We start from the raw sequence: 21,369 nt of genomic DNA on the forward strand, positions 1-21,369 counted from the left end.
CAGTAGGTCTATAGTTTGTCGAGCAATCACTACCATGAATAAACTAACGCAGATGACTGCTCAACTACAAAGAGGACAGTGCTGCCGAGTGTCGCTTTCACCTTCACGCATAAGAACAAGGCAGGTACCAGACTAACTTGGACCTTCGTCTCTGGCTATCACCTGTTCTGATAGATTGCGAGGAAAGAGGAAAAATGAGTCTATTTTTTCTCTTTCAAATGGTATCCCATACATGCTTGAGGGCAGAAACTACTGTGCTATTTTTTTTTGGAGGATCAGAAGAGATGCAGAAGACTTCTGTAAAGGCTGCTGCAGTTGTTGCGTGGCTTGGATTTTGTTGTGTGTGTGCTTTTTTTTTTAATGAAATCTAATTTCAGAACCTTTATTTTAGTTCTTTTAGGGGAGGAAATTTTATATGTATAGATTTATATTTACACACACATGTATACACACATAAAAGTTGATTATTTTGTAGCGTGCTCCCTATATATTCTAGAAAACATTGAATCTTAGAAAATATCATAGCAGTCATTTCAAAGGTATCCTTTCATAAATTACTTTTATTTCTCATTAAATGAGCACAGAGTCATTAGCATATTAATAACAGATATGTTTATTATTACATATCCATCAGTGCGGCTTTCAATACCACTTGAAACATGCATATCGTCCTAGAGACGAATCAGTTTTCCAGTGCTTCTTATTTGATACACATAACTGCAAAGCCATTATAAATTACTGAGGAGGTATTTGGTTAAAAAAAAAATAAAAAAAATCATACTGCCCATACCATGAATCAACTCTTGTTACAGAACAAGAGTTTAACAGTATTTATCTGGTAATTCCTATATTAACTGGAAAATACCACAGATGTATGCCATACGTAGTTTTTTGCTTTTATGAATGCACCTTCCTACAATTTTTGCAGATACTTTTATGAATTCACTCACTGTAGCAGGTAATTTTATGCAAAGATTGTACTTAATTTATTAAATTTAAACCAACCTCTAAAAATACTTTAAATTAAACCAATTATTAATAAAAAGCCCACTGACACACAACTGTCAGGAAATATAGTTTTGTTTTTTGAAATTTCTACATTTAGACATGGCAGTAAAATAATTATCTCAAATTAAGGCACTAGAAGGGCAATGCACCACCCATTAAAAGTGTTCTAAAAATAATTTACATTTCAAACAGTGCATACATTTCTTATATGTTTGTTAACTTAATGTCTTTATCACTTAAAACCATAAGGAAATACATTATAAAATTACAGAAATGATGTACCCCAAAATATGCTTTCAAACTTGGTTCTTTTGTACAGTTAGTTCCTAATGCCTCTAGTATTAAAATAATTCAGTATGGCTTGGCAAAAATGCATAGATTAAATGTAAATTTTGTTTGTCTTCTCTTACCCCTCGATCAAGAAATCTGCTGAGACATATACAGTATTTTGTAAAAAGCATAATGTAAAATATTTAACTTCTCCATTCTAGTCCAGAATGGGCCATTAAAATTAAGGCTGTTATACTTTACAGTGAGGGCACTGAAGTTCAAGTGATGATATTACTTCTTGAAGAGAGTTCTGCAGTCCTGTGAGAGCACAAAAACTTGAGTCTTTACAGAAATTTCAGTTCGTCTCATTTTGAGATATTTTCTTTACTTCTTCCATGAGCTGATCTTAATAGTGAAACTCTCCCTTCCTCTCATCCACAAGAGGAAAATTCTGTTCCATCATGATTGACAGGCATTTTCTTAGAAATGTAAAAAGGCAGCACCTTTTAAAAAATATACCTAGCTAAGCTTTTTATTTGCTTTTACTTGCATTACATAGTAATAATTAATCTAATCTACCTGTAGGCAAACCCGCAATGAAGACCCTCAGCGTGCTTTTGTGCCTAAGCAAGGAGGATAGAATGAACAGCGATCTCAGCCCTGAAGCCTGCGATGTTTGTGTCAGAAGGAACAGTCTGCTCTGCACGGTTAAAGAGGCCCCGCTTCTCCGGTGACATCCCACAGAATTCCATAAATCAACGCGATGTGGTTAGCTGTTAAAAAAAAAGAAGTTAAATGTTTACATTCAGAGGGTGTATCACTTAAACATTATTTTAATCTCTTCAATATCTGGAAAGTCATTTCTAAGAAATTAAAGCAATAATTTAGCACATATAAACGTGCTAAAGTAACATCTCCTAAAATCATACAAATTTACTCTATGGTGATAAATGGTGAGAATGATCTTACTGCCCTATTAATATAAATACTAAATGAAAAAAGTAGTAAAAGTCATAGTTCAACATGCCCCCAAGGTAGAATTATACTGCATATATAACAGAGTTAAGTTAAAATTGGAGTTATTTTTAGATTACTATTAATTAATGTTTCTTAATGACAGTCCTAAGCAGTACAGCATTTTAAAGTAACTTTCAATTAAAAAAGCCTAAATTCTATTATAGTGAAGCACATTTTTATATTATTTTAATTCTTTGAAAAATTCTAATCTATGTAAGGTAACTCTTATAATGTAAGTATTAAGTATTAATATTCTCCATGAGTAAGTATTAATATGCTCAGCACTGTCCTAAATACTGTGGTAGGATATAAAACAAGTAAAAAACCTGTTACTTGTTCTCGAGAAGTTGATAATTTTGTTTAAGGGATAAGACTAACATATTAAATTATCAGGACAATACAAGAAAGCACCTCAGGTAGTAAATTGTAATTGATGTAAATTCAGAGACAGGGTACTATAAGGTTTGGTGTAGTCAGGAAAATTTTCAAGAAGAAAGTGGAAACATGAAATGACATAAGGATAAATGAGATTTGGATGGGCACTGGCGAGAAGAGGGTAATATACTAGGCAAGTGAAATAATGTGAAGATGGGAGACATACCCACGTACAACACATCTGAGGAATAGTTAAAAAAAGGAAGCTGACGGCTGAGGGTGTGTTGTAGAGAGCTGTATGATTTGGGAAAATGAGGTTCATATTATGGAAGGACTTGAAACCACTGAGAGAAGTTCAGATTTGACATAGTAGAAAATAGGGTTCAACGGGAGCACTTTTATAAGAAGACCATTAAAAAGTCTAAGGAACAACAATCTAGTCAGCCATGGGACTAGACTGGAGAGAAAAAAAAGAAACTGGAGGAGGAGGGAAAGAAAAAATTAGCAGGTCATTACAATAAGGTGTGAAAAGTTCATCTAGAGATTGTGGCAGGAGAACTAATGAGAGAGGGAAGAATATAAGGTGCCCAAAGTCACCTGGCTAGTAAGTGTGTCAAGCGTCTGAGGCCAGAGCTTGAACTTGGCTCCTCCTGACTCCAGGGCCGGTGCTCTTCTCACTGCGCCACCTGGCTGCCCCAATGGAAGGGGCATTTCTAAGAAAGAACTGATGGGGCTTAGTGACAATGCTGGATAGGGATACGTAAATAAAAAATTCAAAGATTCTGAACGTGAATAACTTGGGAGGATGATGGTGCTACAAGTGAACCCAATGACCAACTGCTCTGGATAAAGGAGTTTACCAAAATTAGAAATCTGAAAAGTCAAATATATCTCTACAAGTTTAATACTTAAAAATCATCAAAACAAATATTTACAAATGGGATAAAATATCAAAGGTTAAGGAGATTATTCTACTACAATTTCTTAAGGAAAATGTATTCTTATAGCTAAAAGGTTTTCCAAATAATTTGATTATCTGAAACTTTAGTTTTGGAAAGAAAAATGTTCCTAAATTAATGATATTTAACTTAATCATCTTTTTTTACCAGCTTGGAAGAGGGAGAATCCTGTTTATTAGTTGCTCAAGGTTTACATGAAGGTGAGTTGGTGCAAAATATTTTGCCCCAACTGCAGCTTATTTTCTTCCCTAAGTATATACTTCCCAAAGTATAGGCTGCTGACCTGGATCTCAGTGTCAGCAGGTCTTCAGATTGCAATCCAATCCCTTATGAAATTATACACTATGGACAACTGTGCCTTCCATTTCCTTTGACGGCCCAATGAAATTTGTACTAAATTTAAATTTTGTCCTTTTACTTCACTTTATACTTACTCATATTTTGGGGGCAGAATCAAACAACAAAGGTCAGATGAACGGCCTGTGCCCCACAAACAAAAGCAAGCTAGATGCCCTTTACCCCCAAAAGGTTCTTAGAGGCCTCGCCACTGCTAAACAGGCTTCTCAATGCAGGTTTAGATGGCCCTGATTTCATTCCTGAGAATGACAGCTTTATGCTTAAAAACACAGCTCCTGGGAATCTAGTGGAGGGTCAAATGAAAGTCTCCTCTCAAGAGAACAGTAAGCCTAGTCCCAAATTTAGCTCATGAGAGCTACTGGGAAAGTGCTATTTCCTTAAATTCAGAACTACTTAGTTTTTATGTAAGTCATTTGAAAATTAAAAGTAAGGTGTCTAATTTATACAATTAAAAAAATATCATCAGAGCCTTCTCTAGTAGGTCCAATCCATATTCTGAGAAGGAAATGCATGAGAAACCATTCACAGGGAGGGCTCTGCTATGCATGTGTAAGAGAGTGGATTGAGGGGAGAAAACAGTTTTGAAGTTCTCTCTAAGATCCCATGGGACAAGGTATAGTAAAGCACATTCCTATATGGAGAAATAATTTAGTAAGAACAGTCTATTTTATTACCATTAATACGAAGAACACATTAAAAAAAAAAAAAGAAAATTTTCAAGTTTTCCATATTCTGTTGAACAAAATGCTTTTTGGGGGGAGGGGGAAGGGAGAGAAGACAAGGCAGTCAGGGTTAAGTGACTTGCCCAAGGTCTCACAGCTAATGTCAAGTATCTGAGGACAGATTTGAACTTTGGTCCTCCTGACTCCAAGGGCAGTGCTCTACTCACTGTGCCACCTAGGTGCCTCTGACAAAATTCTTTAATCACCAATATGGTAACATTCTGGTTTTTTGTTTGTTTGTTTTTTTGGGGGGAGGGTGCTTTTTTTTTTTTTTTTGCTATTATGGTAATATTCTACATATCTGTCATCTAAATATCTAGGAATCTCAATCATTTGAACTAAAGTCAGGTATGTGAAATGAGAAAACTTCTAGAAAAAAAGTGCTTAAAAAAAAAAACCTTTGTTCTACAGTACAGCTGCCCACAGTACTTAGAATTGTGTAAAATTAAGCCTAATTAATAATAAGCCTTTTATTTGATTTGTTATAGTAGGACAGCATATTACAAAGGGGAGGGAATGTTGTAAGAAGGTATCTAAGAGTTGAAAGCAAAGGTAGTGGACATTTAACTATAAAGCAGTCTAGTCCCACACTTGTTTAACTATTGCTGAGCATATGATTTATCAGCATTTGGGAAATGTTTCTAAGGTATCACAAAAAAGGTTAAATTAAATAATGTTCATCATGCTACATAAGAAGACAAGAACTCTGTAATATGTGTAAAATAATTTTCAAAAAATGGTTCCTGATGTCAATAAATGAGGTATCACTATAACTTAGCCACTAGTGAAAATGGATTAAGAGAAACCCATTTCTTTATTTTTGAATGTTTTATTATTCTAATTTTGGACTAAAGTAGGATTACTTTGCCATAAATCCTCTTGCTTTCAGAAAATGTGAAAATCATCACACTACAGATCATATCGTCTTCAGAGGAGAAAGTGAACTTGCAGATTATCTAAGTTCACCCTCACTATAATTTACACAGGGACAAAATGAAGCTCGTCAGCCATGGTCACAGAGTTGAGCACTGGTAAAGTCAGGACTAGGAAAATCCAGGCCTCTTGATTCCCAATCCATTGTTCTTCCAATAGTACTGTATTCCCTTAGGTCAAGGAATACTAAAGACGTGTGTGTATAGCAATTTACATTTAATTTGAAACTAGGGGGTGTGATAGTAATGGCAATTAAAGATTCCCCTGTATTGGCTTGGTTTTCAAATTGATTGTGTTAAAACCCAGAGTTTGTTAATCCCACCTGTGGGATGGGCTTGTTGATGTGAAAAGAAAGTCCTGAACTGGGAGGAGCTGGTGACGTAGATTTGGAGAGACACTAGAGAGAGGCGGAAGATTTTTTTGGAAGCAGCACCTCGTGGAGAGAGAGAGACTAAGAGAATTGCTGGTGGCCGCTTTGAATTGCCCCGGACTTTTGAGACCTGCCCCCTGAGCTGCCAAGGACTGAGGAGACATGGCTGTTTTGCTGGTACTTTGTCTGTCTGTTTTGATGTTGTTTTGCCAGATTTGTCCACTGGTGAAAGACAGTCCTTTTGTTGAAGAAGTCCTGGAACCTGGCTGTTCACTAAGTAGCCCTGAGACTGTCCTGCAGACAGAGAGTGAATACTGTCCACTGGTGAAGGACAGTGCTGTTGTTGCAGGGGTCTGGAGACTGTCCTGCAGACAGAGAGTGAATACTGTCCACTGGTGAGGGACAGTACTGTTGTTGCAGGGGTCTGGAGACTGTCCTGCAGACAGAATGAATACTGTCCACTGGTGAAGGACAGTGCTGTTGTTGCAGGGGTCTGGGAGCCTTTCTGTTGGTTCAAAAGCCCTGAAGAAGGATTTTCTTGTTGTATGTTTACAGAAATCCTGGGAGAGGGCTTTGCTAATGTGTTCAGGGGTTCTAGGACTGTTCTACAGACAGAGGATAAATTCATGAAGGGACTGGCAATGTATCTTATGGCCTTGCTAAGCCTTGTCTCCCCAGGAACTAAGATTGCTGAGAACTTGCCTAGTGTCAAGATGAAGAAAAGACCTCCATTTGGGTATTAAGTGCTGTGTTTAAACTTGATGTAACGCTGGGGTAGATTCAATTGTGATCCAGGGGGTGAGGAACTTTTGACCTTATTGTGCTCTGTGATTGACAAATGAAGGTACTTTAGCTATGTTTGGAAACTAATCTCCATTTGAGAAGAGGGGTTTTGTGGTGGACTTAATTAAGGTATAGCCTAGGGGTGGAGTAGTATTTAGAACAGGGACTTTGTAATTGATTGAATGATTGGAAGATCCTGGGGTGGGGTAGTACTTGGAGATTATTTAATCACACTTAGTAAATGCTGTATTTTGAATGATGTCATGTTTTGATCTTCTCTGTTCTTGGTTTGTCACTGAATAAAATAGAGAGCACCTATGCTGGTATTTTGAACCTGGGAAGTTGCCTTCTTTTGGCATTACATTACAGGGGGTAATTACAAAATAGATGCTCCATTCATTTGTAAATTCTGTTTGTTTCTAATGACTTATTATAACTTATAACAATTTTCTAATTCATGTCTGAAATATAGCTACAAATGATAATGTCCTTTCTATGAGAACTAGGTTTTAAGGACAGGGGTGTTAGTAGTGTTAATGAAAGATGCCTAATCAAAACAGTGGAAATTTAAAGTCTTACCTAGCTTTCCCAGATGTATTTTTGACAACTTTCCGGAAAGACTGATTTGCACTAGATCTGGTAGAAAGTGTTCTAGGAGATGCACGAACAAAACTGGATGGTGGATTCTTCGGGATCTTCTTTACTAAATGGGTTACCCATTTCTTCTGTTCATCCTGAGAACATGCTAACAGCAGCATATCTCTTGCTGATGTTACGTCATAACTGACTATGAGTATATTAGAAAAAACAAAAATTAAATATGTAAGTAAAAGTAAGTTTCTATATGTAAGTTGTAATACCTCTCAATTTCAAAATATTTGATTGTTCCTATTTCAATACTTCAAAGATCTTATTAATGTGGGCATTGCCTCCAGTGGGTAAATTAAAACTCAAGTGCATTTCTTGTTCTGTGTGATTCTTATCCATGTCTTTTGATAAAACCTCCCAGAAGATCAACAGTGGAAGACTTCCTCTGAGTCTTTTAACTACTAAAATGGGCACTAGTGAAACAACAAGGGAATCCATCCTGTCCCTTGCTTTGGTTATGAGAGTTTCACTTCATTTTTAATCATGAATTTCCTTGATGGCATCTCTTATGCCTCTGCTTACTTGCCAAGTCATCACTGGCAATTTACTGTAGACTGTGTCAACTCTGTGTCTTTTCACACTGTTCTTCAGGTCACCAGTAAGGTCAAATAATAATACTGAAAAAATGCTGATGCTAACATTTTTTTTTTACTTTCAGAGGGACTGGATCCTTGAAACCATTGCCCCATTAACCAAGGGCAATCAAATGTTCTTCCTTTATTCAAGATATGTAATTCATCTTATATTCTTCATAATCATCACCTATTGTCCTAAGGTTGTCAGTTTTGGCCTAGGATTTCAGAATTCTTAATAATGCTTTTTCAAGTTGTTTCTGGTGGCATCAATGGATAACAATGTAAATAAATTTACCTTTTTATCCAAAGATAAAATTTAAAAACTATAGCTCATGTTGAAACTATTTAGGATAAGCTATACTTATCCCTTTCAAAAACATATGTAACAAACTACTCCTGAGATTAAATAATGTGAGCTCAATGCTTACAATCATATTTATAGCTATAAAATCCTGGCTGTCTTCCTTCTCCCCACCTAGTAATGCTATAATACTTTGTAATCTCTTTTTAAATTTGTCTTATAATCAAATCTTTTGGATAGAAGTGATATTTTTTAAGTACCTCAACATTAGGATTAAATTTTTTAGGAGTTGTAAGAAAAAATATTTGTCTTTTTTTCCTACCTTTGCATGGAGAAATTAAGTCTTCTTTTTTATCTAAGTGATCTCTGTGGCACTTAACATGGCATCTTCGACATTCAAGGGCAGGGGGTGGCTTAAAAACATGCCAGAGAGGCTTGGCACAAGCCTCACAGTTGGCTGGAAAATGATAGAGTGTAGGAATAAACTCATGGCCTTTGTGATTCTGAAAATTAGTCTTCTCAGCTTGTTGTACTGGCTCCATCTCCAAATCTTTCCTACATTCACCTTCATTTGCATATAGTATCTATTTTGAGAGTTGAGAAAGGAGAAATAAATATCAATATATAAAGCAAAGAAATACTGAAACATTTTATATTTACCCTATAAGCCAATGCCCAATTAATACTGAGTATTTTTAAAAAACTGTCACTTAGCATTTTTACCTGGAATATTTTAGGGATTTCTTCAGTTTCTGCTCTATACACATCACCCTGGGTTACAGGTCGAACATGGAATAGTTTGCTGAAATTTTTTTAAAAAGACAGTGAAAGTCATTTGATAAAAGGGCCAAGGCACGATATACTTTTAAATCACTTTCCATAAATATGTCTATTTTCATGACTGATTTGAAATTTCAATAACCATCAATATTTTCCCTCAATGAGAAGTATCAAAACTCTCTAGTATTTATCCTTGTTCTATTTCACCCCTCTTTCAATTCTAACAAGAACCACAAATTCCGAAATTTTTAATAGCCCTACTTAATGTAAATGAATTTTATAAAAGGTAAAAAAGTCATTCTTATTATAGGATATAATTATTATAGGACAATGTCTATTTGCAATTATAGGGCTTATTGCAGGGACTGCCTATTATCTCAATAGGCAGATACCTTTATTACCCTCCTATCCAGTAAACAGATATTACACGGTAGATTTCTAAAACAATGGTGGAGTCCTCCCACAAAATCAGTTACATGACCAAAAAGGAGGTGGGTTAGCCTTGCAATGAGACAGCAGACAGTTCCCTTAACATGCTTCACTGGTATCATCCATGCAATGTTAAGAGATCGCAGGAATGCGGTCAGCCTGTGGAAGATTTATGGGAGCACAGGGACAAGGCTCAGAGAGGATGGTTAGATGTGGATGGTTTGTGACATAAACCATTACAGGAAAGAACTCCATCTACCGATGAGATCACAGGTTAAGTTTCATGGTATCTTGAGTTTGAAACCTTTCAACACTTTAAATCCAAAGTGGAAAACCATATGCCTTCACTTTTGGAATGTCTGAACCCAGAATCATGGTACTTTTTCTCGCACATATTGCCAAAGTAAGATAACAACATTATTTAAAGAAAATATATATGGTAAAAGAAAAATGTAGGTAGCTAAATGACACAATAATTTGAAAATGATTGCACTTAAAAAAATAATATTAAATTCAAAGTAATTGTGATTACATTGACTACATCATCGAATAAGAATAAGTTATGTATATATTACCTAAAATTAGAAAACAACTTACTCTATGTCTAGAACCATAGATGGATTTGACTGTTCCTTATCTTGTTCATCATTGTAGAACAAAATTTTTTTGCTGCTTACTACAACATACTGAAACAAGAGAAAAAAGGGGAAACTTAATGAGAACAAAACAGGTTTCATTTAAAAACATAAGAAATCATTAGAGTTGCATATTTATATATATTAGAGAATTAAACTCAGCTTAGATGCTAATGATCTCTAAAGCAAAAATAACAACCTATACAAAATAGTAATCTGAATCTAAAATGAAAGCAAAATCAAATGGAAAAAACTGTCAAATACTGAGTTCCATATAAAATTCCGTCCTAATTATTAACTCAGTATATATTGCCCATATTTTGGTTATATAATATCATGTGTTTGCTTTGAAATTAGTCCTATTTGGGCTTTTAAGAGCAAATGGCATAAAAGCATATTAATTTTTAAAAATTCAGAAATAAGAAATATATGCTACCTGTTTCTTCCAGCCATATCGTTTTATATTTCCTCTGTTTGGGACAGATAGCCAACCTTCAATTCTTGATTCTATACCAAAACAAATTTGCAATTTGAGATATTTAAATATGTAACAGAGAAAAGAACATAAAGCACATGTGACAGCATGCAGTACAGGCGCTTGAAATAAAAGTGCTATAATTTGCTTTTCCATGCGTCAATCACAATTAACTTAACAGCCATACAAATATTGCAGGACAAAATAATAAGCCTTTCCCCCCATTAAATTTAACAATTAATATTTAATTATAGAAGAATGGGGTAAAATTAAACCTTCAAGAGCAAGGCAAAAGTATTCAACAATGGATTGCAGCTAAAATGGAACATAGTTTAAAAGATCATTTGACATTCAAAGTAGCTACAAAAATTATTTAGCAAAAAGAGATGCGGCAAGTAAAACAAACCAGAGCCATAATGTTTACACAAAAGAGAGCAAGCAAAAGTACACAAGTGTCCTATTACTCACAGAAGACAAGAATAGAAGATAAAGAAATAAGGAATGCAGGAAGAATCAACTAGACATAAAGAATAAGAGACAAGCATTTTATTCAGTTTTCATAGGAATATATTCTAATGAGCACTGTGGTAAATCCAACCCAACTATATTAATAAATCTGTCCCAATTTTTAAAAAAGGCACAGAGTAGAACATGTAAAATTCTCTTCCAAAACTGAAAGACAGGACTTTTACATTTGTGGTCTTGGGATTTTAGTACGACTAAAACAACAGAAGAATTTGGGCAGCTAGAGGTTTTTTGGTAAGAGAAATTTCATGATAACAAATATGACCGTGGAATTTCATTTGTCATTATTATCACTATGAGGAAAAAATAACTTTTTCAGACAATCATTGAAGTAAACGGTTCCATTGACAAGAGTTGTTTTACAGCAAGCTATTAAAAATATCTACCATCTATTTCAAACAAATGATTTTTCCAGATTTTCCTAGTATGGTTCCTGCTATTTTAGCTCTATTTACTGTGCCACCTAGCTGCCCTGATGTGGACATTTTTTAGTGGAAATCAGAAGGCTTTCCTGTTTTCTTTAAAGATGCAGGAAAAAATCTAACAAATAAGGCCTCAGGAGAATTTTTTTTTGAGGTATATAGTGGGTTAGGAAGAGGAGAAAACATTACATGAGTCCTCTTCCTTACTCAATGCCCTCTCCCATTCCACTCCCATCCTTTGTCAAAAACCACATTTATATGGAGTCCCCAAACAGTGCACAGGTTACTCTAGGCAACAGTATTCTTGTTACAGATTTGCATCAAAGTCAAAGGGAACAACTCCACTAACAATACAGGAAATGTTTCTAACATTTCCAATAATTCAATGGACCTCTGATGTCATAGGTGTGAACATTCCATGCAGTGATGCAGAAGGGGAAGGGTTAGGGAATATTCATTTATAGAGAGCCTACTATATACTTTTTACATATATTATTTCATTTTATCCTCATAACTCTACAAGGTAAGTGCTATTATCCTTACTTTACAATTGAGGAAATCGTAGCCAAGTTTCAATGACTTGACCAGGGTCACACAGCTAGTGTCTGAGACCAAATTAGAATCCAGGTCTTCCTAATTTGAGGCCCAGTGCTCTATCCACTGTGTATTCAGCTGCCTCATGATTACACAGGCCATAATTCATCCATGTCTGCCCATGCAATGCATCTCTTGCTCATTTCCTACCATATATTTGCCCAGGGAAACCATGGAGCATGCTGGGGGCCTTCCTCAAGTTCTTTTGACATATAAAAGCTACCAATGGATAATGCAACTTATCCATAGGTTTACATATTTCTTAATAGTAGAGGAAAGCCCCCATAGTATGTTCTTTTCTTCAAGTATTTGTTGGTTCTTGCTACCTATCAATCACTGTTGATTTTTCTATGACGTTCTTGTCGTAGACATGCTTGTTATGTCCAGCTCTTTCCCTTTCCTGGGCCCCTTGTTTTTGTGCCCCTCCCATGCTCCGTACTCTTGTTCTCTTTTCTCTCAGATTACCAAGCTTAGGGATATCTTTATTTCTCCAGAGGTGATGGGGCCAGTTGGGACACTGAAACAGGGAGACTCTGAGAAGCAACTGTAACTGGACATATTCTCCACTTCTACCAGTTCCATTCTTGAAAACACTGCCTTAAACCCAAAGGGCCCGGGTTCAAATACTGCCTCTGTCACCCCTAAACTCTCTGGGCCTGTTTCTTCAACTGTGACATGAATGAGTTGGGCTAGATGGCCTCTGAGGTTCCTTGGAGCTGTATAGCTATCATTTATTGTCTTTCTAGAAGTGGGTTCTTCTCCAGGGCTTTATCCAAGAGGCTAACTCCAATAGTTAGCACCTAAAGCAGCAAAAGCCATGAGGCACAGAAGGCCAACCTATCTATGTTGGTATAGTCATGTGTGGCAGTGAGAAGAGCTGGGGCAGCAGTGCCAGGAATGACAGGCTCCTAAGTTAGTCTTCAGTTATTTATTGTTTTCAATAAAAGCTACCTTTTGGTTACATTTTTTGGCATTAATAAGTTAGTGCTGCCTACCTACAGAAATCCATTTCTATTACTTTGTATTTGTTTATCTATTTACTTACACCTCTCCAGTAGAAAGCAAGCTCCTTGAAGGCCAAGGCTATTTCAATTTCTATCTTTAAATCTTGTGGCCCAGCACAGTGTCTTACATATTGCTGCTGCTGCTGTTGTTCAATCCTTTAGTTGTGTCTGAGTCTTTGTGACCCCATTTATGATTTTCTTGGCATAGATATTGAAGTGGTTTGCCATTTCCTTCTCCAGTTCATTTTAAGATGTGGAGCTGAGGCAAACAAGGTCAGGTGACTTGCCCAGGGTCACACAGCTAGTAAGTGTCTGAAGTCAGATTTGAACTCATGAAAATGAGTCTTCCTGACTTCAGGAATGGTATTCTATCCACTGTACCAGTTAGCTGCCTATTCCTTATATAGCAGCCCCCTAATAAATGTTTGAGTTTAACAAACTCAAAGTCTTACTTTCGGTAACCATTTTTTATGAACTGTCAACACTACAAATATATTTTTGGGAGAATCACTGTAAGGCAATCTTTGTTAGTGGATATTTATCTAATATGAATTTTCCAAGGTATTAGTAAATAACAGCATAAAAATGGATAATAAAATAAAATTGGTCACAATTATTCTACAGTGTCTCTTTACAATCTGAAAATTTGAGTTTTCATCTTGAAGTCTCTGCAAAATCTGAAGATAGGGAGTATACAACAGGAAAGGGTTCACTTTTTTAGGTATTATTTTAAAATGTTACAAATTCATTTTTTCTCATTTCTTTTCTGACTTTACAGTGTTTTTACACTTGGCTCATTCTATACTTATATTACAGTTTATTATGCAAATTCACCCTTTAGCTTTTGCACTCAAGTGAGTCATAACTAGAGAAAAATAATTAGAAGTTATCTTCATTTAGATTTGTACATATTTGGATTAATAAAGTGCACAGTAAAATCCAATTTACACTCACTATCCACAACCTATATAAAAGACCAATGACTGCTGCCCAAAAAATAATTTCAAAGAGTTTTATCGATTAATGTTCTTCATAAGGAATTATTAAAATCCCTCAAGGTCCAAAAGACAGAAGAATGATGAGAGCTACCGATAAAAACTAGTTACTAACTTCTTACCAAAGGCTTTTCTGAAGTTAAGTGAGGAATGAGAACCCCTCTTTTCTCTCTTACTTTAGATTTACCCTTTTAAATTAAATCATCCAATATCCACAAATAGGGATTGATGTTCTACAAAATTTGATCTTCTATATATAGCAGAAACTGAGACAGGTTCCTTTCTCGTTTCTAAATAAGTTACCGCATCCTGTCAGTCCTACATCGGTCTCCTTCAACTAGCTTTGTACCTACAGCTATTAGAAGTCCTCATTACCAAAAATATGAACATTACAATAGCCAAAGAGAGATTTATGCCTCTATACTTCATTCCTCATGTTCCTGTCAGACCTCTTCCAGTAATGTAATTTTATCTGGTAATGTCTAAATGAATTCCTCTTATCAAAACCCTTCACAAGAGCTGCCTAATTCTTTAGGAAGTCCCTAAAACCCCTCTGAGCAGCATTCATGGCTCTCCACAATCTGGTATTAGATTTAATCTCATATACTCCCTTCAATGTACTCTACAATTTTCAGTCAAAGTAGAATAGAATCATGATAGTTTACTGCCCATTTTCTTTGCTTATGTGCTCTTCTCTGTGGCTGGGACATGCCCTCTTTAAGATATCCCTTTGATATCCTTCCCGAATTTTAAGATCCACATTTTCTTCTTTCCACTTCCTTTTCTAGTCCTGTTCTCTCCTCCCCACGCTTCCCCCCATCAAGAAAAATAAAACCCATTATACATCATGTATCACTAGGCAAAATAAATTCCCACATAGGCCATCTGAGAAAAACAAAAAACAAAAGAGGTAGGTACCATCTTTCATCATGAACTTTCTGGAATTGTGACTAATCACTGTGTGAATCAGAGTTCCTCAGTCTTACTGGTTTTTTCTTTTTACAATATTTGTTGCTGTTATTGTATAAGTTGTTCTCCTGGTTTTGCTCACTTCACTTTCGATCAGTTCAGGACAAGTCTTCTCAGGTTTCTTTGAAATCATCCCTTTCACTCCTTATGGCACAACAGCATTCCATCACATTCATATACCGTTACTTTTTAAACCATTCACATCGCTTTGTTTTCTAATTCTCTGTCACTCCAAAAGCTATAAACATGTTTGTACATATAGTTCCTTTTCCTTAGATCTCTTAAGGTTACAGACCTAGCAGTAGCATTACTAAGCCAAATGGAATGAACAGTTTAATAGCTTTAAGCGTCTGGTTCCAAATTGTTTCCCAGAATGGCTGAACCAGTTCACAGTTCCACCAATAGTACACTAATGTACACCTCTTCCAGAAAGTCTCTGGACCAGAAAAGAAAGGATAAAAATAACAGACATCCAAGATATATAAGAAGGGAGTGTGACAATACCTAGCTGCTTAAGGAAATTATTATTTTTCTATTATATTGATAACCAATTAATAAATTAGGGTTAAAGTTTTTTCCCTTTATTTCCTAATTCAGGGACCAGCTCCTATAAGCCAGTCTCTGAAGCACACTGCTGATAGATGAGATTGCCCAAATTCTCTGAGTACATTCTCTGTGATCCTGAGTGGGACCCCACACAACTAGAAAACTTTACTTCTGATTAGAATGTAAACAGAACCTAATCTAGGTGAATTCTTGCTCTTAGCAAATAAGTCCATGTCACTGTACTCCTCCATTTGAGTTTAGGTTAACCCATCTTATAAAGGAGAACACCAAAACCCAATCAGAGTGATCTGGGTAGAGACAGATTCCTTTGTCCAGACTGCTAGAGGCAACTGAGTCTCATGATCAAGTCACATTCTCAGTTGGAGGAACTGAAGACTTTTAGCCTACCTCCTCATTAATATGCCCACTCCCCCATTAATTGTTTGCCAACCAGGGTTGATTTTCATCTGTCAGGGGCACCTCCTTTTCCAAAGATATTTAAGCATTCAGGGATCTCCATGGTTTTGTCTCTGGTTACCAAGACACCACTGACCCTCACTTTATTATTTGATAGCTTAATTAATAAACTGATTATTAATTATCTAGAAACTGTCTCTTGGGCTTTTCATTCATCTTACTGCTACTGATGAGTTTAAGTAACCCCTCAGATGAACTAGATCTTAATTAGGATACTGAAGAAATTTATGTATGTGACTGCAAAGCCACTGCCAGTAGTCTTTGAACAACTCTGGACATTCATTTGTTGAAAGACCATGGAAACCTGGAAAATCACGGGACTGGAGTAGAACAAAGATTGTTCTAATTTTCAAAAAAGGAAAGAGAAAGGAGTCTGCTAACTATAGCCTGTGGGCTTGATTTTGATTCTAAGCAAGATTCTAGAATATAACATTAAAAGGATGGTCAATGAATATCTAGAAGAGGAAGCAATGATCACAAAGAACCATATGGCTTCACCAAGTCTGGTCAAATGGGACTAATTTCATTTACTGTGCTCTGTCACGGTCAGACCACATCTAGAGTATTAGTTTCAGTTCTGGGTACCATATTTCAGGAATGATGCTGATAAGCTAAAAGAGTACCCAGAAGAAAGTAACCAAGAAGAGGAGGGTCTTGAGATTATGCCACGAAAATCAGTCGCCAGAAGAGAAAACTTAAGAGAGAACAGGATAGCTATCTTCAGGTATTGTGGAATATGGAATGCCTCATTTTAGTGAGGAGGTGACCCAGGGCTTTTGAAGGTTATGTCAGTGGTGCATAAACCCTGGCAAATTCTACTATGCTGAACAGGCTTCAAGTCTGGGCCCAGTGAATGAACATGTATTTAAAATATAAACTTACATTTCAATACTAATAAACAACTCACATTATACTATGTTTAATTTATTACAAAGATGGACTTAAAAGTTCACACACCTCAAAGGATGAGTTAAACTTCCATGCCACCCTACCCTACTAAGTAATCTTCATAATCCTTAGTCCAAGAACAGGAACAAGCTAATTTTGAAGAGCTGCTTTTCTTGAAAGCAGTTACAACTCTGTAAGTGCACTGGAATACAGAACTGATTTTGAATTTCTTCCTAATATTAGGCCTACTCACCACAACTGCTCCAAATCTCCTTAGTAACCGAGTCAAACAATAACAGGGCCACTCTAGAACTATTTTTAGCAGTCTAACATATTATTTATTCTATGTATGTTTAAGTCAATCTAAAATAACACGACTATGAAACTATCAAGAGGCTTTTGCAAACAGAAACGAACATGTTCTTTAATTCCATAGACAAAATAGAATACAAAAAGTAGAAAATGAAATGAAGAGAAAAACACTAATTCCCACAAAGTCAAAGCCAATAAAGAAGGTAAATAAAATAGAATTGCCTTACCTGGAAGGTTTCCATCAGTTTCATCGGCACTAGGAAAGCTAGTAACACTGGTAGAATCTGAAAGGTCCAAAAGTTTCGCACGCAGCTGCTCTATGTCACTCTCTTTGCTAGCCAGCTGCATCTGAAGTTCATTCCTGTGTGTGCACTCTTCAACCAATTGCTGTGTTCATTTAATAATTAAAAGAAATACAAAGAATATAAGAACGAAAGAATTTTCAACAACAAGAAGCAATTATGCTCAATTATAAACTCGCTAGAAACCATAGAAGTAATAAAAAATTAAGATTACACATAAAAACTACAAATATGTACTACTATATGCAAAAAGTTATGTGACCTTGGTAAGTTACAACCTCTCAACTTCCTTAACTGAAAAAGGATAAAAATAACTATTCTCACAACAGTTTACTCTATCAAAAAAAATAGACGTGTAAGTTATTTTGTAAACTATAAAGCACTAGACAAGCAATAAGAAGAACATTTTCGGAGCCTTGGGGTCTTGGAGATCACCTAGACTTAAGTCCCTGATTGTATTAGTCTCTTGGTAAGGAGGACTTCCCCCAGTGATACATCTTTAAAAAAAAATAATAAAAACTTATTATTATTTCTTCCTTTAGTTCTTGTAATATGCCTTACAATAATGTATACAGTCTAGAAAATGTTCAAAGCTGAAGAAAGCATTTTTTTTCCTGCCCCAAATCAAACAGCTTAAATTGAACAAAAAATCTTTAAGGGAAAAAGGAAATACCAGCAGTTATATACTCTAATAATTTAATTCACAGTTATTACATATATCAAGATTGTTCTTCTACTTTAGAAACTGGTAGTCTAGTAAGATTAAGTAAACTCTCACATATTATTTGTTGTTCTGTCATTTCAGTCCCGTCCAACTCTTCATGACCCCATTTGGGGTTTTCTTGGCAAAGATACTGGAGTGGTTTTGCCATTTCCTTGCTCATTTTACAGATGAGGAAACTGAGGCAAACACAGTTAAGTGACTTGCCCACGGTCACAAAGCTAGTGGCTGAGGTTGGATTTGGACTTAGGAAGATGAGTCTTCCCATCTCTAGGCCCAGTGCTCTATCCACTGTGCCGTGTAGCTGCCCCAAACTAAATTATCTTCTAAAACTTAAAAAAACAATAAAAACCTTTCTCCAACAGAGGTCAAGTTATATTTCAGATATACAAGTAATTGAGTTCTGCCCTGCTCAGCTTCTGCCTAGATATCTTGGGGTAGTTTTCCTTTTGTCCCTTTTATCAGTCAAACAATACTTGCTGAAATTTTCTGCTGCTTAAAAGAACAGCTGAGAGGCAGGAGAGGTTCCTACCCCGATATGAAAAGTATGATAATCAATCTTTAAGAGAGGTATAAGACAGAAAAATCCAGGTCAGTCCATAGAGCGGGTTAATTTATACATTAGTAAGACATGGTAAGTACACAAATAGGTATAGGACCTATACTTAGGTTTGGCCTTTGGACAGAGTCCAAGTTTTACAGAACAAATCCTTTTATTAATAAGAGCTTGGATTCAGTCAAAGGGCCGCACTTGAAGGGCCCTTTGTGGGGCCACTTGTGGCCTCAAGGCTGCAGGTTCCCCACCCCTGGTATAGGTAATGTAAAGTTTTAAGAATTAAAAAAAATTAGTCCAACACAAATACTCCTTTACCGCTTGCATTTCATTGAGTTCCTTCTGGTGTTTCACGACCATCTGATTAAATTTCTCTCTTTCTTGGTTGAGTTCCAGTTGTAACTTTCTGTTTTCCTTTTCCTTCTTTCTCAAATCTTGTGTATTAGCCTTCTTTCTATCAATTTTAAAATCTTTGCGATTCATTATTTCTGCCAACTTGTTTACGGCCTATAAAGCACGCATGAAAAAGGACACAATAGTTCTCCATAAAGCAATTTGAACATTTTTTCAAAGGAAAAACTTATTCAATATCATAAAGTGAAAAAGACTAATGTAAACAGATGCATCAGTAAATCAACAAGAATTTATTAATTGCCTACTATCTGCTGGGTAATGCTGAAACAAAGGCAAAAATGAAGCAATCCTCAAGAAATTTACAATCTATCAAAAGATCAATACGTGGCAAATTAACTTGTTTCATTCCATTCTTAGTTTGTAAGACAGTTTTACAAAAATTCTTCAGTAGCTTGTAGGAAATTAAAGCTGCTCTATTATAAATTTTAATCTCTTTGCCAGAGTGAGAATTGATAATTTGTATTCATATAAAAAACACCCATACATAACGTCCTCCACAAACACCTTATACTTTAAGTCAAATAGAGTACAAAACGGTTGTCCAAATAGAATGAGTTAATTCTAGCCTTACATGACATGACTCGGCTTCAAGGCATTCTAGCCCCTCTCACTTTCACTCTTGTGCCTATAAATTCACTTCACTAACTTTAGTGAATTTGTTCTCCTCCCCAGTCAGGCCCCCATCCATTCTTTCCCACTTTAAATTCCATGTTTTTCATGTAAAATGGAATTGGAGTTGTGTGTCATAAATGCTAAGCTCTTTTTCCTTTCTCAATACATCCCTGAAAAGTTCTATTTTAAACATCAGTATGAATTGATTACAACATTTCCATTCATCCCATTGAAAAAATAAATACCAGGGGCGGCCAGGTGGCTCAGCGAGTAAGAGCACCGGCTCCAGTGTTGGGATGACCTGGATCAAATCCGGGCTCAGATACTCAGCACCACATTCAGAAATAACTGGCCGTGTAACCTTGAGCAAGTTACTTAACCCCAATTGCTTTAAAAAAAAAAATTAAAAAAAAAAAAAGAAAAATAAATACTCCTATTTATTTTTAATAATATAATTAAGTATTATTGTTACATGCAAGGTCTTCAAAGGCAGGTCATGATTTATTTTGTATAGTGTTAAATTAATTAGCAATACTTAAACATAAGTTGGTAACTGTAAACTAGTTAAAAAAAATAGTGAAAGGACATACCTGTATTTTTAGGGTTCTTTCAGTATTAATATTCTTTTCAAAAGAAGCTTTAAGATTATTGATCTCCTCTTCTTTCTTCAATTTATAATCTGTTCAATGAATTAAAATTTTTTTGGGGGGGCAAAATTAAGTATTTTTCATAAACTTATTAAACAACAGCTAGTTTTTAAACTTAATATTCTTTTATATACTTAGTAAGATTTTTTAAAGAGGGGCAGCTAGGTGATGCAGTGAATAGAGCACCAGCCTGGAGTTAGGAGGACCTGAGTTCAAATTCAGCCTCAGACACAACACAAAACTAGCCATGTGACCTTGGGCAAGTCACTTAATCCCAATTGCCCTAACTTCCCCCTCCAAAAACAAAACAAAACAAAATTTTAATTCCTTTTACTTTAGTAGTCTATTATATATTTAGCAAAACTTTTTAAATTAATTATTAAAATCCACATACCTTCTTGTTCCTTCATTTTTTCAGTCAACTCTTCATTTTCCTTTCTTAGTAATTCAATATCTTTGGTTAATGTACTGTTTATTTCTTCCAGCTAAATGAGACCAAAAAAAAATCATATCCTAAAGCTGACTTTCGATCAAAGCAATGATCCTCAAAATGAATTTTTCAGTTCCCATATAAATACAGATTAGCATGGGCTAAGGAATATATGAATTTCTACTTAAAATATATTGTTTTATTATTTTAATCAATTCAGGTTCTGCTCATACTCTTTCCTTACCAGATTAATATAAATATGTTTGTGGAAATGTTCCCATGTGAAGAGTTACAAAAATCAGTCTGAGTTTTTTAGTACCT

The 21,369-nt window shown here is 35.6% G+C and overlaps 1 protein-coding gene across 2 annotated transcripts in view; it reads right to left on the bottom strand.

Moving 5' to 3' along the window:
* Positions 1-542: 542 nt before the first annotated feature.
* ROCK1 (Rho associated coiled-coil containing protein kinase 1) overlaps positions 543-21,369 on the bottom strand; it is a 143,780-nt gene continuing 122,953 nt past the window's right edge. For both annotated transcript variants that reach the window (XM_069099750.1, XM_069099749.1), the window contains exons 24-33: positions 21,013-21,103; positions 20,562-20,650; positions 19,264-19,452; positions 17,597-17,756; positions 10,599-10,669; positions 10,125-10,213; positions 9,042-9,120; positions 8,641-8,902; positions 7,374-7,581; positions 543-2,051 (exon numbers count right to left, since the gene is read on the bottom strand). In XM_069099750.1, the coding sequence (XP_068955851.1) occupies positions 2,048-2,051; positions 7,374-7,581; positions 8,641-8,902; positions 9,042-9,120; positions 10,125-10,213; positions 10,599-10,669; positions 17,597-17,756; positions 19,264-19,452; positions 20,562-20,650; positions 21,013-21,103 (1,242 nt within the window). In that variant the 3' untranslated portion in view covers positions 543-2,047. The remainder of the gene's footprint in view (positions 2,052-7,373; positions 7,582-8,640; positions 8,903-9,041; positions 9,121-10,124; positions 10,214-10,598; positions 10,670-17,596; positions 17,757-19,263; positions 19,453-20,561; positions 20,651-21,012; positions 21,104-21,369) is intronic.

This window comes from Petaurus breviceps, unplaced genomic scaffold (genome assembly GCF_028583685.1).
Source record: "Petaurus breviceps papuanus isolate PSGF00001 unplaced genomic scaffold, PetGlider_PUasm1.0 38, whole genome shotgun sequence".
Taxonomy (NCBI): Eukaryota; Metazoa; Chordata; class Mammalia; order Diprotodontia; family Petauridae; genus Petaurus; species Petaurus breviceps.